This window comes from Balaenoptera ricei, chromosome 3 (genome assembly GCF_028023285.1).
Source record: "Balaenoptera ricei isolate mBalRic1 chromosome 3, mBalRic1.hap2, whole genome shotgun sequence".
NCBI classification, from domain to species: domain Eukaryota; kingdom Metazoa; phylum Chordata; class Mammalia; order Artiodactyla; family Balaenopteridae; genus Balaenoptera; species Balaenoptera ricei.
In genome coordinates, this window is record NC_082641.1 from 105,632,378 (window position 1) to 105,648,270 (window position 15,893).

At 43.1% G+C, this 15,893-nt stretch overlaps 1 protein-coding gene across 1 annotated transcript in view; it reads left to right on the forward strand.

Annotated features, from left to right (window-relative positions):
* Positions 1-9,322: 9,322 nt before the first annotated feature.
* The window catches only part of LMNB1 (lamin B1), a 67,361-nt gene continuing 60,790 nt past the window's right edge, over positions 9,323-15,893 (forward strand). Inside the window, exons 1-2 of the mRNA XM_059919440.1 lie at positions 9,323-9,490; positions 9,594-10,096. Of these exons, the coding sequence (XP_059775423.1) occupies positions 9,738-10,096 (359 nt within the window). The 5' untranslated portion in view covers positions 9,323-9,490; positions 9,594-9,737. The remainder of the gene's footprint in view (positions 9,491-9,593; positions 10,097-15,893) is intronic.

A 15,893-nucleotide genomic window follows, 5' to 3' on the forward strand; every position in this document is an offset into this window, starting at 1 on the left:
TTTTACAGATGAGGAAATGGAAGTTCACAGATGTTAAGTTAATTGCTAGAGGTCACATAGTGACTGAGCAGAATACACACTTGGATATGCCTGACTCTACTGTCCTGCCTTTATTCTACCTGAACCCCCGTATCTCCATTGGTCCCCCCAATATTCTCAGTTTTATTTGTCCAGTGATTGGTTGAATCAGCCTACTCTACCTCTAAAGTAGTCTCCACGTTCTTTCTTTCCCCCACCCCAATGGCAGAAAGAGATCTGGCATCCAGGTCTTCAACTGCTTAACTCTCTCGCACTAAATCATTTTTAAAGCTTTAAAAGACAAATGGGAAGTGAAATAGTATATTGCTGGTAATCCAGAACACAGCATTAATTTGATCCTAATGTACAATTCTGCAATTCCCTTCTACCAAATTTTCAACCTTCACATTCACCTTGTACTTGCTAATATGTGATACATGTATCTTATTCTTGTATTTGATATTTATCCTATGGGCTGAACATGTTTTAGATCTAGCAATGTGTTGGAAGTTAGCTAGATTCCATTTGGGCAGGTGATACATCTTTGGTTCTCTTTCTCATTGCTTAGCATACCACACTCAATTTTTTAAATATACATTTTAAGGAATTCCCTGGCTGTCCAGTGGTTAGGACTCTGTGCTTTCACTGCTGAGGGCCCAGGTTCAATTCCTGGTTGGGGAACTGAGATCCCACAAGCTGTGCAGTGTGGCCAAAAAAAAAAAAAAAAATCAAGGGTTAGGTGGTTGATTTCCTCCAATTTCTTCATGATGAAGTTTCCTGGAAGCATTTGAGATGACATAGTAAACCTGAAACTGAAATAGGCTGTTCATATTTAAGGAGAAAAAGTCTTATATTACATATTGTTATTTACTATATTTGGTACTATTTTATCAATAATAGATAATCACAGAAATAAACATTATAGATCAGACTCTTATTTTCAGGCAAAAGTTATAGAAAATAAGAAGTTTTCCAAATGAAATTCTTACAAAGTCTTTAAATAATTGTTTTGGGAAGTTTTAAGAGTGTCTCTTGACTCATGCCTATTAGAGGTTTTTGCTCACTTCCTCTTAGATGAGGTAGACTCATTATGAGAAATGAGAGATTGGTGAAAGGCCAGGATACTTAGATTATCCATTGTTGTATATTGCTCTACTCCCATTTGGGAGTTGTGGACAGAAAAGTGACAACATTTCATCATTTGCACTGTCCCCCAGGGAAATTCTCCTACCTTAAAGAATCTTATGATTTGGTCAAAATAATGGACCAAAAAGCAATATGCTTGGTTCCGAGTGACTGCTGTAGATGATCATGCCATGGGGGTTCATAGGAGGAATGACATTTTAATTATTTTGGGGTGAAGCAGACATTTTGGATTCACTTTACCTTTAAAAATAACGATGCTGGGCTCATCGCTGTAACTTCTCTTTTCCCTATGACAGTTGAGATCTTGTTTCTACATTCCTCACTTTGAGATCAACCCAACTTAAATCCCTTAAAGGAAGTATATAGTAAATGAAAAGAACTAAGACGTTAAGATTAGAGAAATGAAACCAGTTTCTTTTAAATGACAACACATTTCTGAAAACCTTGTGAAGGAGTTGATTCAAGTTACCACAGGGTGATTTTTCCAAATGAAAGTCACAGTGACGGAACTTTTCTGCAGTCATGGTTGTCTGACTTAGTTACTTCAGGTATGTAATGGTATACAGGCTTGTATGGTTCTGGATGTAACTCAAGAGCCCCAGTGAGACCAACGGCAGGAGCTATGTGCTATACTTCCTCTACGTTCTCCACTGCAGTGTCTCATAACTTTATCATTCCACGATCTCTTTTGATAAGCATAAAAATCTCATCTGCCCCCCCAAACCTGAGAAAGCCTCATATAAACAGGGTGCCTTCTGTCCTTCCCCACCTTCAGTTGAGAATCACAGCTTTTACAAAGCCTGTCTGGCCAAGAAGATTTAGTCAAACTTTTAAATATGTTTATTAAAACAATAGGTAATTTTTTTTGCTATCCTAGATTTTGATAACTCCCTTTTTTCTTCCTTTCTTCCTTATCCTTATCCCCTTTGAAAATTTCTTCTCTATCCTTGTTTAATGAAACTTGTGGTGTGTCATTTTTGTTTAGAAAGTTGTTACATTAATAAAAGAATTTAGGTCCTTGGATTACTAGAAATCAGTATTTGTATCTGATCAATAGAATGATCAGTGTCCAAATATGTCAGCTTATAAAACAAACATAGTAGTGGAAAACAGAATTTCATAGGTAGAAACTACTGTTTTAGGTGTATTTCTTTCTTTAGAACTTTATTAAGTTCTCAGTTTTGTAGTATTCATATTCCAACCTTTTCAAGACAAAAATGGTAGTAGCTCTCTTCAAGTCACCAGTTTCACCCTTCTTAACACCTGGCTTCATTACTCAAATACATCTTTTATTTATTTATTTTTTAAAAATTTTTGGCTGCGTTGGGTCTTCGTTGCTGTGCACGGGCTTTCTCTAGTTGTGGCGAGCGGGGTCTACTCTTCATTGCAGTGCATGGCCTTCTCATTGCAGAGCACGGACTCTAGGCGTGCGGGCTTCAGTAGTTGTGGCTCACGGGCTCTAGAGTGCAGTCTCAATGAAGAGTAGTTCCGCTCGCCACAACTAGAGAAAGCCCGCATGCAGCAGCGAAGACCCAACACAGCCAAAAATAAATAAAAAATAAATAAATTTTAAAAATAATAAAAAATAAAAACAAACAAAAGAAGTTAAGATTGTTGACTAAAATCTGCTTCCCTTACCACCTTACTAATTCCTAGTTTAAAGCAACCCCTACGCAGTGTGGTTTGAAATAAAAAGCACACCACAAGGAGGTTAGGGATTCCATCTGGGGTTTCCCTCTAATTCTCCCTGGAGATGTGGGTTGCCATTTACAGGTCTCCACTAAGTACCCGATCCATTTGCCAGTCCCTGGAGACTGACATTCTTACCAGCCCAGTTCAGGGACCATCTGTCTGTGAGTGGTTTCCTCCTCCCAACTCAGAGGCCTGTCTGGTCCTTGTTGACCCTACACTACCTTGTTCATGCCTTATTTTTAGTACCGGGCACTGTGAGGCAGAATTTATTTACATGAATGTTTGCCTGTCCACCACTGGACTGGCAAGCTCCTCAAAGCAGGGATCATGCGTGGACTTCAGTCATCCTTGCTCTGCATGTAGTAAGTCCTCCACAAGTGTTTGATGAATAAATGCATGGATTAATGAGTGAGCAAATGGGCATGACTTTTTAGGTATCCTGAACCTTTAAGAGTTTCTACTTTAATGTTTTTTTAATATGCAAATTTATGGAGAATTTTAGGCCAGAAAAGCACTATTTATGTTATTTCTCTTACTCTCCTTCCATGAGGTAGATATATGCTGGGTTTTTTTTGTCCAGCATCCCTTCATTTCTTTTTTTTAAAGATTTTTTTAAAAATTAATTAATTAATTAATTTATATTTTTGGCTGTGTTGGGTCTTTGTTTCTGTGCGAGGGCTTTCTCTAGTTGCAGCAAGCAGGGTCTACTCTTCATCACAGTGCGCGGGCCTCTCACTATCGCGGCCTCTCGTTGTGGAGCACAGGCTCCAGACGCACAGGCTCAGTAGTTGTGGCTCACGGGCCTAGTCGCTCGGCGGCATGTGGGATCTTCCCAGACCAGGGCTCGAACCCGTGTGCCCTGCATTGGCAGGCAGATTCTCAACCACTGCACCACCAGGGAAGCCCCCTTCATTTCTTTTTAGGATGAACTCTTCATTGCTGATGGAATCCCATCCTATATGGTCTGGTGAGGCCAGCCTTGACTCCTGACTCTCTCCCACCCCTGACTGTCAAACAGGTGATTTTGGGCTTGGACTTGGTTAACCAGAGTACATCCTAGCTCTGGACACAGCAGTCCATTCAAGGCTGGGCATGTGACCCAAAGAGGCAAATCAGTTTTCCTGAGATTTGTTATATTGTGAGTTAGTAGAACTTTGGCTTCGGTGTTTAGAAGCCAGGTTTTCAACCTTGTGGAGAGAGCTCATGTTAGAATAAAGCCTACTTGGGAGGAAAAGCAGTGTGAAGAGATCTAGAAGGAGACCATTCTGATGATGGGATTGCAATCTCCCAGTGGCATGGACCAGTTGAGGTTTATATATTAATTATATTCGAGTTTAATACTCCAAAGATTTTTCACCTCATCCTTTCTGTCCTTAGATTGATTTTAAGTCCAAGGAGATTCTTACCAACTGTAGGGAGAGCCATCTGCCTCTTGGTTTTGCTCTGTCTCCATTCTGTGCTGGCCTTTTCTATATGTGACTTCTTTTAGTTCCTGAGTACGTTGGCCTCTGTCACGTCTGTCTTCAATGCTTCTGCTGAATTGTCTGCAGTTCCACCATGCCTTGAGTGGCCAGTTCACCCAGCTCAGTCTGTAGCTTCCCTGTGCAATTCACTCAGTTCAATCTGTTGGCTTTCCTTAGCTCCTCCACATCCTTCTTATGGCCATAGGAAAGGTGTACGTAAGGGTTCTCCAAAGAAACAGATCCAGTAGGAGGTGTATATATAGACAGATTTATTTTAAGGAATTGGATTGTGTGATTAAGGAGGTTAGCAAGTCCAAAATCTACAGGATAGGCTGGAAGGCTGGAGATACAGGAGGAGCCAATGTTGCAATTCAAGTCTGAAGGCTGTACGCTATAAAAATTTTGTCTTGCTTGGGGGTATCAGTCTTTTGCTCTTTTCAGGCCTTCAACTGATTGGATGAGGCCCACCCACAGCATGGAGGGCAATCTGCTTTACTCAAAGTCCATTGATTCAAATGTTAATTTCACCTAAAACACCCTCACAGAAATATCCAGATAATACTTGACCACATATCTGGGCACTGTGGCCCAGCTAAATTAACACATAACATTAACAATCACAGAAGGTTAGGCTGTTCTGCACTTCCCTTGTTGCTCTTCATACCCTTTGTTGCCATTTTTTTGAGGCTGCTGTCTACAATGGTTCCAAGGAAGGCTGTTCTTGGCTTCTGTTCCATTGCCTCAAGACAGAAGGAAACAAGAGACTTTGTTGTGAGGCACAAACCATCTCTACTCTTGGATCCTTCACCCCTATCCTCAACTCAGCTCAGGAATGGGACAAGGGACCATGACTCCCACAGTGCATCTGGCTTTAAACTCTCCTTCCTGTCCCAGCCAGGAGGCATTCACTGGTGGTGGTAGGGATGGGAAATGGGGTGGAGTGGACTGGTTTAGCCAGATTACACTTCTTTTCAAATCTTTTCTTATACCAATATCAAAGCTATTGAACTTAAAAGCTGAGAATGGTGTGATTATCTTTAGTTCTGGTTTAACCATGCCATTCTGGGAAGAATGGCACCCCAAAATTGTGGTAATGAGGAAGAAGAAAAGAACATCCTGACAGCTGGTTGAAACTTCATTCTTCTACTTTACCATATCAACTATGCAAATATTGTAACTTCCTTTTTCCTCTGCATTCCTGAACTCAGCTGTGGGGTCTGGAAACAGTGCCCTTACTTTTCTAGATTGACCTGAAAGACTAAGGTTTATGGGGAAATTTCAGGCAAAGCGACAGAGGAAGACTGGTGGGGAAGATATTTTAGGCAAGGAAAGTCTCACCTCAATAATCTAAGAACTAAATGAATAAATTAAAGTGTTATTGGGAGGGATAAACCATACATCCAGACAAAGTGACTAAAGACTTTGTTTTTTCATGAAAAACACTTTGAGTGGGGTCAGTTCCAATCAGAGCAGAAACAGCTGAATTACATGTAAACCCTACACTCAGACTCCAGTCTTTTTTGTTATTTTTACCATTCTAAAGGCAAAGATGCAGAATATAGGGTGAAGGGGCATACTTTTGTACGACTAAAAAAAAGCTGTTAAAAATCAGATGCATAGTTTAGTTTAACAAATGCTTTAAAGATATCTTTTAAAAATAATTTAAATAAAATGTTGTAGGTTTATGAGCATATTTTGGCATAAAATAAAACTAAAATACAAAAGTGCAAATTGGTTTTTCTTTTTGACTAAATCACAAGCAATCAGTCAGATGGAACCACTGAGTTAAAATAATCCTGCCAATCCTACTCTTGCCATGTATCCAGATTTTAACAAGCAATGTGGAAAACAATTTTGAGCAGTATATAAACTTCATGGGGCTATGCTAAGAGAATTCTATTGAAGGTGATAAATACCCTTTAAAACTCTTAAGCTCTTTTTAAAACACAAATATTATTTTATCAGAGTTGGAATGGATTCTGGATAGTCACTCAACCTTCTAAAACATGATTTATTCTTATGTTTTTATGATATCTAGAAAAAGTATTAACTTTGCAAAGTATATTAAATAGAAACAATCTGGTCTAGTGGAAGACCATGTATTAATTTACTTCATCATTCAAATATTCAGAAAACATATACTGAAGAGATACCAGTTAAAAAAAGAGACAGTGCTTAGCAATACTCTTCTTCATTTTGTACGGCATCCCTAGCTTCCCCATTTGTTTACACTGTATACTCAGCTAACTGCCAGCTGTCTCCCCCCTCTCCTGGGACAAAATTGGGTTACTTGCTAGCTTTCAGTCTCTCCTTCTCTTCTCCCTTCCTACCTACCCCCATCCTAGTCTGGGTCCCTTCTGCCCAGACCTGATAGGTATCCTGTGTTTTTCTGTCCCAGATCCATAAGACATACAGAAAGTAGGGCAAATGTCAAATAAATTCTCTGCATGTAGTGAGGCAGCTGTGTGTTTTGGGAGGAGTTTTAAAGAGGTAAGTGATGCCATGGGAAGCTGAAGCTTGGTGGCCATATGCATGGCCTAACCACTAATCAGAACACGTGCACTGACAAGTAAGTGAAGGTTTATAGAAAAAAATCAGGCAGAATATTTGAAATCATAATTGTCCTTGTAAATGCAGGAGCATTGTCACCATACTCCTATAGTATTTGCTACTTCTCATTTATTGGGGAAAATGGTGGTGGTAATGGGATTGCAGGAATTCTTTAAATGAAGAGGGCTGGACACATTCAGTATGAAAGAGCAGGGATGAAACAGGCCTTATTCCAGGTACGGAGTTAGGCTTGGGAAAAGCCAAGAGAATAAGAGAAGTGTACATTTAGTAAAGTGCCTGACCAAATGTTTGCACAAGTACCTAATTCTAAGGCTAAGAGATTTTCCATCTTTTTTCATTGCTTTTGATCGGAGACACAGGATTACTATTAGTAAGGATTACTATTTAGCCATCCCATATTATGTCTAAACACTACACATATTACTTTAATTATTGCAAACCCCTGCAAGGTAGGAATCATCCCCATTTCCTATGAGGAAACCAAGGAGTAACTTCCATAAAGTTACATTGCTATCAACAGCAAATCCCCAACTGTCTGACTCCAGTGTATTTGTTGTTTCAGCTAATAGGATATAATCTGAGTTTCCTAAAACAATGAGATTGAGGGATTCTCAAGCTTTCAAGAGAAAGCTTAGTGGGGTTGAGAGCAGTAGAGATCATGCCTGAAATCACTTCACATACAGTCTTCAAAAATGGAGAGAAAATAATTTTCAAATATTTCCAAATATTTTTTTTAACGTCTAAGGTAAAAGGAGGGTATGGAGTGAAAGCCAAGCTGTCAGTGTAGTGGAAAGGGCCTCAAGAAGACTGGAATTACATTGCAATCCGGATTCTACCACCTTGGACACAGCACTCACCTTCTTTAGGCCTCATTTCTTTGTAAGTAATTTAGATTTTCAAGGTCCTTTTAAGTTATTAAAACTTTACTTGAATACTTATGAACTCCTAACACCAACTTCAAAAAAGAACCTTTTCAACTTTTTAACTGTCAAGGACGTTAAGGAAGGAGGTATTTTAGATAACAAACAGGGCAGGAAATAGAACCGTTAATAAGAAGAGTATCATCACTCATAGAGTGCCTGGAAATTCAAGGAGGATGATATTCAACCGGTGCCCTTCACTAATTCTTATGTGCATGATTAATATTTAAAGAACATTCTAGTCTTCATTCCTGCCATTATTAAGGTAACTAACCTGTAAGTACTCTACCGATGCGTCCCTAAAGGGTTATGAGTTGGCCTTCCAGGTTATAGTTGAGGGCGAGGCTCTGGAGGCGATTGAAACCGCCTGGGTTCAAATGCAGTCCTGTCGCCTGCCGGCGGCTGTAAGGAAATTCATCTATTACGTGGGTACATTTTCAAATGGAAGGAATCTGGTTCCCACACCACAGAATGTGTGGATGGATAATCCACGAAAAGCCCAGGGCAGGGCACATAGTAAACTTCAATAAATGTTAAGTCTAAAAGTTTACAACTTTTCAAAGGGATTGATGGACATTCTATTAGAACTGTGGTCAATTACTTTTCAGGCGAATCCCTTTTCAAAGCAAAAAGCATTTCTACTTAAGTTTTCGCAAGTATAGATTTTGATACATGGGATTTTAGTGAAGCATGACCATGAATAGCTTGTGCTATTTACTTAGTAACATGTTTATCATATCACTTGTGAGGTGGTTTTGACTTTATAAAGCCCTAAATTGTTAAGAAATAAACGGATCGGGGACCGCCCATCATCACTGGCTGTTCTGTGGTCTTTATCCATCCGCTTCTAGACACGCGTGCGTCAATTTGATGGGAGGAGGTGTTTTGCTACACCGTTTTCCACCTGAGAGAAAAATAAAGGCTTGCATTTGGAACCCGCACGCAGTTGGTCTTGAACCTCGGACACCAGCGCTCATTACGTAACTCCACAGCGGCCGGGCCTCCAGGCTGTTTTCCGAACCCTCACCGCGGGGCGGGGATAAGGTTACAACGCCCGCGGTCGTCCCGGGCTCTACGAGTTTTGCGTGTGTCAGTTAGAGACGTTTACATTTGAATTTCCCTGAACCGCCGGGTGTGGGCGGCGGCGCGGACCCGCCCCGGAAACCTCTGGGCCCCTTCCCGCCATCCGCCAACCGGACCCGACAAGCGGTCCCCGCGGGCTGGTGGGAAGGCCCGGCCGGCGCGGGACCCAAAGCCGCCGCGCGAGCACTCCCCGGCACCCCTCCCCACAGCCCTCAGTCCTTTCCGCCCCCCCCGTCCCCCGCCACGCCCAGCCGGGCGCGCCGAGCCGACGGTTGCCTGCGGGCCAGATTTTGAATTTACAGGCCCGGCCCCCGCGTTGCCGGCCCCCATTGGCCAGCGACGGTCACGTGGAGACGCCGGAGCGCGCCGGCCATCTTGGGGAGCGCGGCGCCGCGGCCCGCGCCACCTCCGCCCCCAGCGGCTCGCAGCCAGCCCGCCCCTCCGCCCTCCTCCCCCCGCCCGCGGCTCAGCGCCGCCTGAGAGGAAACAAAGTGCTGCGGGCGGGAGACTCGGCGGCGGCGGCGGCGGCGCGCGGACTCTGCTCGGCTCTCCCGGCCACCCTCACCCCATATTTCCCGAGCGTGTGTGCGCGCGTGTGTGAGTGTGTGCATGTTTTCTTACAAAGGGCGTTTTACATTTAATTGATTCGTTGTCCTCCCCCTTTGCCCTTTGTGCTGTAACCCCTCTCCCGCCATCCCAGGTGCTTCGTCCTTCCCCCGACGTCGGCCTTTCAGCGAGCGCGGATCGTCGGTTCGTGCCTTCCCTCAGGCTTCTCCGCCTGCCGCCCCCTCCGTGTTCCGGCGCTGCCCGCGGCCTCCGCGCTCAGCTCTCCTCGCCGATCGCCATGGCGACAGCGACCCCCGTGCCGCCGCGGACGGGCAGCCGCGCCGGCGGCCCCGCCACGCCACTGAGCCCCACGCGGCTGTCGCGGCTGCAAGAGAAGGAGGAGCTGCGCGAGCTCAACGACCGGCTGGCCGTGTACATCGACAAGGTGCGCAGCCTGGAGACGGAGAACAGCGCGCTGCAGCTGCAGGTGACGGAGCGTGAGGAGGTGCGCGGCCGCGAGCTCACCGGCCTCAAGGCACTCTACGAGACCGAGCTGGCCGACGCGCGACGCGCGCTCGACGACACGGCCCGCGAGCGCGCCAAGCTGCAGATCGAGCTGGGCAAGTTCAAGGCCGAGCACGACCAGCTGCTCCTCAAGTGAGTGCCGGGGGCGCAGCTCGGGCGGGAGGGCGAGGGCCGGGGTGCTCACGTGCTTCGGAAGGGGCAGCGTCTCGGTCTCCAAGAAGGAGAAAGAATCTAGTGTTTTTCAGCGAGGGCGGGGATCGCGCGGGGGTCTCAAGCTGTAGTGATGGTGGGACCGGGATGCGCATTTCCCGATCCTGGATACCCAGTGGGACTCGGCGAAGTGCGCGCCTGGGGCCGCCAACGACAGGCGACCGGCTTCGGGCCTCGGACCCCGGGATCCAGAAGGCTTTAAACGCGCGGAGATCGGGCGGGCGCCAGGTGCGGGTAAGTGGCGTCTGGGCGCGCGCTCGAATGCGCGCCCGGGTTTCCGGCCAGGCCTGAGACAAAGCGTCTGGTGGGTTTGCGGTGCAGGAATGGCCGGCCGGGGAGGACCGGCTGCCCGCCTGGAGAATGAATGAGCTCTGCGCGGGCGGAGAGAGGAAGGGGAGGGACCTGCCTCGGGCGTCCCGGTCTCCCGGGGGTGGGTCCCGCTTTGGCGCGCTCAGTCTTGGCCCTGTGACATTTTGCGATCTTTCTGCGCCTGCCTTGGGCGAAGAGGGTGGGGCGGAGTCTGAACTGCGCGCCACTGTCGGCTCTGGGCAAGTTGGGTTTTCAAGCTGGTTAGCTTTCTCTGGGGAAAGGTGTCCTTTCTTTCTGCGGAGACAGGCGCGGGTCTTTGGGTATTTCTCTGCACCGGACTCCGCAAGCTGGGTTTTTTCACGTCTTGGCCACCGTTCTCGGATCGGCGAACCGCCTGCCCTCCCGCAGCAGTCCTCTCCCCTAGCTTTTGTACCGCCAAGACATAGTCACTTGGTTTTTCGGGTGTAGGGGAGACCCAGCTCAGTCCCCGCATCTGTCATTGTGTTGACAGGCCAGGGCAGGTGAAAGGGTGTTGTGTAAATGTGGAGAGTTGTGGCGAGGGAGAGCTTGTAAGTTTTTCACATAAGAGGGTCTGAATTTTTCAGTCCAGGGCACACGGATAAACTAGCAAACCTTTGCGGATCCTACCTTGACTTTCTGATGAGCAAAATGGCATAGTTATCCTCAGTAGGCAGCTAGTGTTGATGTCACGCTTTAGAATATTGCTCGGTTTGCCTCCAGAATTCCGGTCGTCTTCATCCCCTCTTGCCAGTTGAGATCTCTGGAGATACCTGATTCTGACTTTGACTTTGTGTTCCCTTGAATGTCTTTCTGTCTCCGTGTAAATGTTCCTGTCTCGGTCTCTGTGATTTTCAGTATGTGAATCTCAACTTCCCCATCTTGTTAAATACTTGACAAACGGTTCATAAAGAATATGTGCACTTGGTAAAAAAAAAAAAAAGCTATAGAGGGGCTTATAGTGAAAAACGATGTCTCTTGCCTCTTTCCAGGAGACAATCACATTTAGCCCTTTTTGTTTTTATTTCTTTGAGTATTTAGTTCCACAAAATAAAAATAATAATAAGCTTATGTTTCTTTTTCCTGGATTTTCTAATGTTTGGAGTCGTCTTTTGAAATGGGTCAGTTCGCTCACTACTGTCTCCATCTTCCTCCAAATTTTTCATTACTGAATTTCTTCATATCTTGGATGCCATTGCTTATATGATTCACCATTATCACGTGTACCCCTAAGAAGAAAAACTTCAGGGCCAACTATGTAGGATCCATCCTGTTGGACCCACCCTGTTTTCAGAGATGTTAAAGTGTGACACAGATTAAGTATCTATCTGTTACCTGCCAGTTGCTGTTTTATGTGGAGGATACAGAGATTTGAAAAAAATAAGTTACTTCCCTTACGTTGATGATAGGGGAGATACCCAGCAAGCAAGTAAAAATTGTATTTCATCTAATCTGAAACATTTTGATGCTGGTGCTTTTATAATCTTTTCAGAAGGTATCCACTGAAGGTTTTTCACACAGTAACAAGACTGCCACCTGGCTGACTGTAGTTGTAAAATGCTCTGCATGGATTGTAAAATGCATGCTGGTTTCATCAAGATTAAAAAGTGAAGAATATATGTGTTAGAATCAATGAAATCTGTGTATGTGATATAGTGTTAGGATAACAGATGCTAGGGGAATAAAAATAGAGCAGGGTGAAGGGATGGTGTAGTTAAGGAAGGCCTGTCTGAGGGCTTGACAATTGAAAACAATTTCTTTGAGATGTCAGGTAGTATACTGGGATTTTATAGATAGATAGATAGATATCTATATCTATATATAGAGAGTCTGAACATATATATCTATTATTAGGATTGGATGTATTTTCTTTTCTGATGTTCCATCAATTCCTCAAAACATACCACATTTTACTTTCATATTTCAATCCTGACTTTCTTTGTACAATTTTGTTCCTAAATAGCCTTCCATTTTTCTTGCTGATTAAAGAAAAATTTGCCTTTAGCATACCTTTAAACTTTTAAAAGATATCTAATTATAATATCTATTATATTAGGCTACTTTCTTCCCTTAAGCTCTCTGCTCTTAAGACATGATGTGTAGTTGACGTCCTAGGAATTTACCTGATTTAGACCCAGTTTCCTCCTGTATCACATATTTTCGGTTCCTTGGTTTCTTCCTTCATTTTATTGGAGAACATCCTTAAGTTACTTATTCAGAAAAGATGGCAGGAGGTAGACTTGCCAAGGCTCGTGTGTCTGAAAGTAATTTTGATTTTTGTCTCATGCTTGATTAATAGTTGGGCTAGGTATAGAATACTGGTTCAACATTTTTCCTCACAGCTTGGAAAGTATCATATTGCCCCATTGTCTTCTAGTAGCCAGTTGTTGTTCATGTCTACCTAATGCCAGTCACAGTTACTTTCTTTTGGTAATTGCTTTGCCTCTCAGGAAGCTTTGGAATTTTCTTTTCTCCTGGTTTTCTGGGATTGCATGGTGATAGGTCTAGGTATGGATATTCTCTTATGCATCGTAGTTGTTATAAGCAGGTCCTTTCCATTTAAAGGCTTGGTCTTTGTTTAGCTCTGGGAAATTTACTTTATTCCGTACATTTTCTGTGCTCCATTTTCTCTGTTCTCTCTTGTTGGAATGTTGAACTCTTGGGTTTCTTGTTTTCTTATAATTCTTTTTTTCATCCTGGGAAATTACTTTGCTCTTCTCCAGCTCAATAGTGACATTTTAAAGGCACAAGTCGTACTTTTAATTCTAAGAAATCTTTTTGTAGAGGTATTTCTCTTTTTTTCCGCTTGTGTTTATTTTTAAGGATGCATTATTTTCTTTAATTTGTCTGAGGGTAATATTTAGGGTTTTCTTTTTAAATTCTCTTCTGTTAATTGGATTATCTCTTTTCCCTCCCTGGTCACTTGTTCTTTTTGTTTGGTTTGCTTTGTACCTTCCTACTCATTTTTGTCAATTGCTGATCCTTGGTTGTCTACATTTTCAAATGAAGGACTAGTTAATGCTTGAATATTACTGCCGGGTTATTTAGGTAGCTCCTTCCCACTTTTCTGATTGTAAGAGCAAATTAGGATCTCTTTATGTAGGAATGGGATGTATTCTTGGCCAACTTGTTGGGAAACCTGCAGTTATGTTAAGGGGTGCCCAGGAGGGCGAGGTGCAAAGCTGTTTCATGAGTTAATCCCTCATTTTAAGTCTGCCTCACTTTCTCCTGTAACCCCTGTGTGCACGTTCTGTGATAGGTACTTTTATCTACATTTTTTTTTTAAACATGTTTATTGAAGTATAATTGCTTTACAACGGTGTGTTAGTTTCTGCTTTATAACAAAGTGAATCAGTTATACATATACGTATGTTCCCATATCTCTTCCCTCTTGCATCTATCTACATTTTTTTTAAGGCACTAAGTTTTTATTTTATTTTTTAAAAATTTGTTTATTTATTTATCTTTGGCTGCGTTGGGTCTTCATTGCTGCATGCGGGCTTTCTCTAGTTGCGGCGAGTGGGGGCTACTCTTCCTTGCGGTGCGCCGGCTTCTCATTGCAGTGGCTTCTCTTGTTGCAGAGCGTGGGCCCTAGGCGCGTGGGCTTCAGTAGTTGTGGCTCACGGGCTTAGTTGCTCTGCGGAATGTGGGATCTTCCTGGACCGGGGCTCAAACCCATGTCCCCTGCATCAGTAAGCAGATTCTTAACCACTGTGTCACCAGGGACATCCTACATTTTATCTACTAGAAATTTGTTGAAATGTTTGCTAATGATCCTTTTTCTGTTCACTTTCTTGCTATGGGTTTATTCGTTGTTTACTGCTTTTTTTTCTTAATATTTATTTGTTTATTTTTGGCTGTGTTGGGTCTCCGTTCCTGCATGTGGGCTTTCTCTAGTTGCGGCGAGCAGGGGCTACTCTTGATTGCGGTGCGCGGGCTTCTCATTTGTGGTGGCTTCTCTTGTTGCGGAGCACGGGCTCTAGGCACACAGGCTTCAGCAGTTGCGGCATGTGGGCTCAGTAGTTGTGGCTCACGGGGTCTAGAGAGCAGGCTCAGTAGTTGTGGTGCACGGGCTTAGTTGCTCTGTGGCATGTGGGATCTTCTCAGACCAGGGATCGAACCCGTGTCCCCTGTGTTGGCAGGCGGATTCTTAACCACTGTGCCACCAGGGAAGTCCATACTGCTTTTTTATTGGGGTCTAGTGGGGAGGTCAGTGCCTGTGCATAGTAATCCTTGGAAATCTTGGAAATAATTTAATTTTGAACAATAATTGAAGTATAATTTGTAAGATGAAAAGGAAGAAATGTTTTATTATCTGTTTGGGTCCATTGAGCTCTTTTGTTTAAGAATAATTTTCTGTAACTTATTTGGAGTTAGAGTCTTTGTAATTAGTCTGTTATTTAGGTGGATTTAGATTAAGAAAGCAAGTCTTGAGAGAATTATAGGTTCCAAAATTACTTAGTCCCTTTTTGGTTCTTTAGCATACAACATACCTCAAAGACAGAAGAATTCTAGGAGGCACTTGTCCTGCTAGAAGGAATTTGACAACGGCTTCTGTGCAGGTGGTCTCTTACAGGGAAACTGATCTCAGATCTAAGATATAGCTACTCCAGTTCATTCCAAGCCTAATTATATTTCATTGGAAGCTTTTTTGCGGAATACTTGCCAAGAATGAGGATGAATACCATCAGTCAACACTTCAAACGTAAAAGCAAAGAAAAATTGACTTAATTGAGAATTTCAGTATTAACTAATTCTGCAGGAAAACTAAATGTAAGAGCAAGTTATGTTGAACAGTTTTTCAGTAACTAATTTTGTGGATGCATACATTTTTTTTTTTTTTCTTTAGTGTGGTACAGGTCCATAGTCTTTTATGTAAAACCCTTATAGCCACAAGTGTTTGGAATTAAAAGCAGTTCCAACTTTAAGAAGGTAGTATGATGCGTATACTGTATATGACACCCCAGTGGGGTCTGGGGTAGCACTCTATGTGAAACAGGGATTTCTGCAGGGAAAGATTAATAGTCACAGTAAATGGAGAAAGACAACTAAAAATAGCCTCATGTCCATTCAGGTGCAGTTTTGTCACCAAATGAATTAATTAAAATTTAAGTTTTAGAGCTCTGGGATTACATATAAGAGAGTAATGATTCATGTTTTTTAATTGACTGCTTCTTAGTAACTTCGCTTGACTCATCAGGTTCTAGAAGTTGTGCTTTATTCTTCAAACACAAATAAATTTGATTGATTGATTGGTTCACAGTAGATATTCAAGCTTGAAAGGATGCAAAATTAACTCTAAAGCCATTTTCTCTTTTTTGAGAAGTATGAATTAATTAGGAAACTGGAGATGGGGGCTCACTGGAATATAACTAATATAATGGATGCTGTA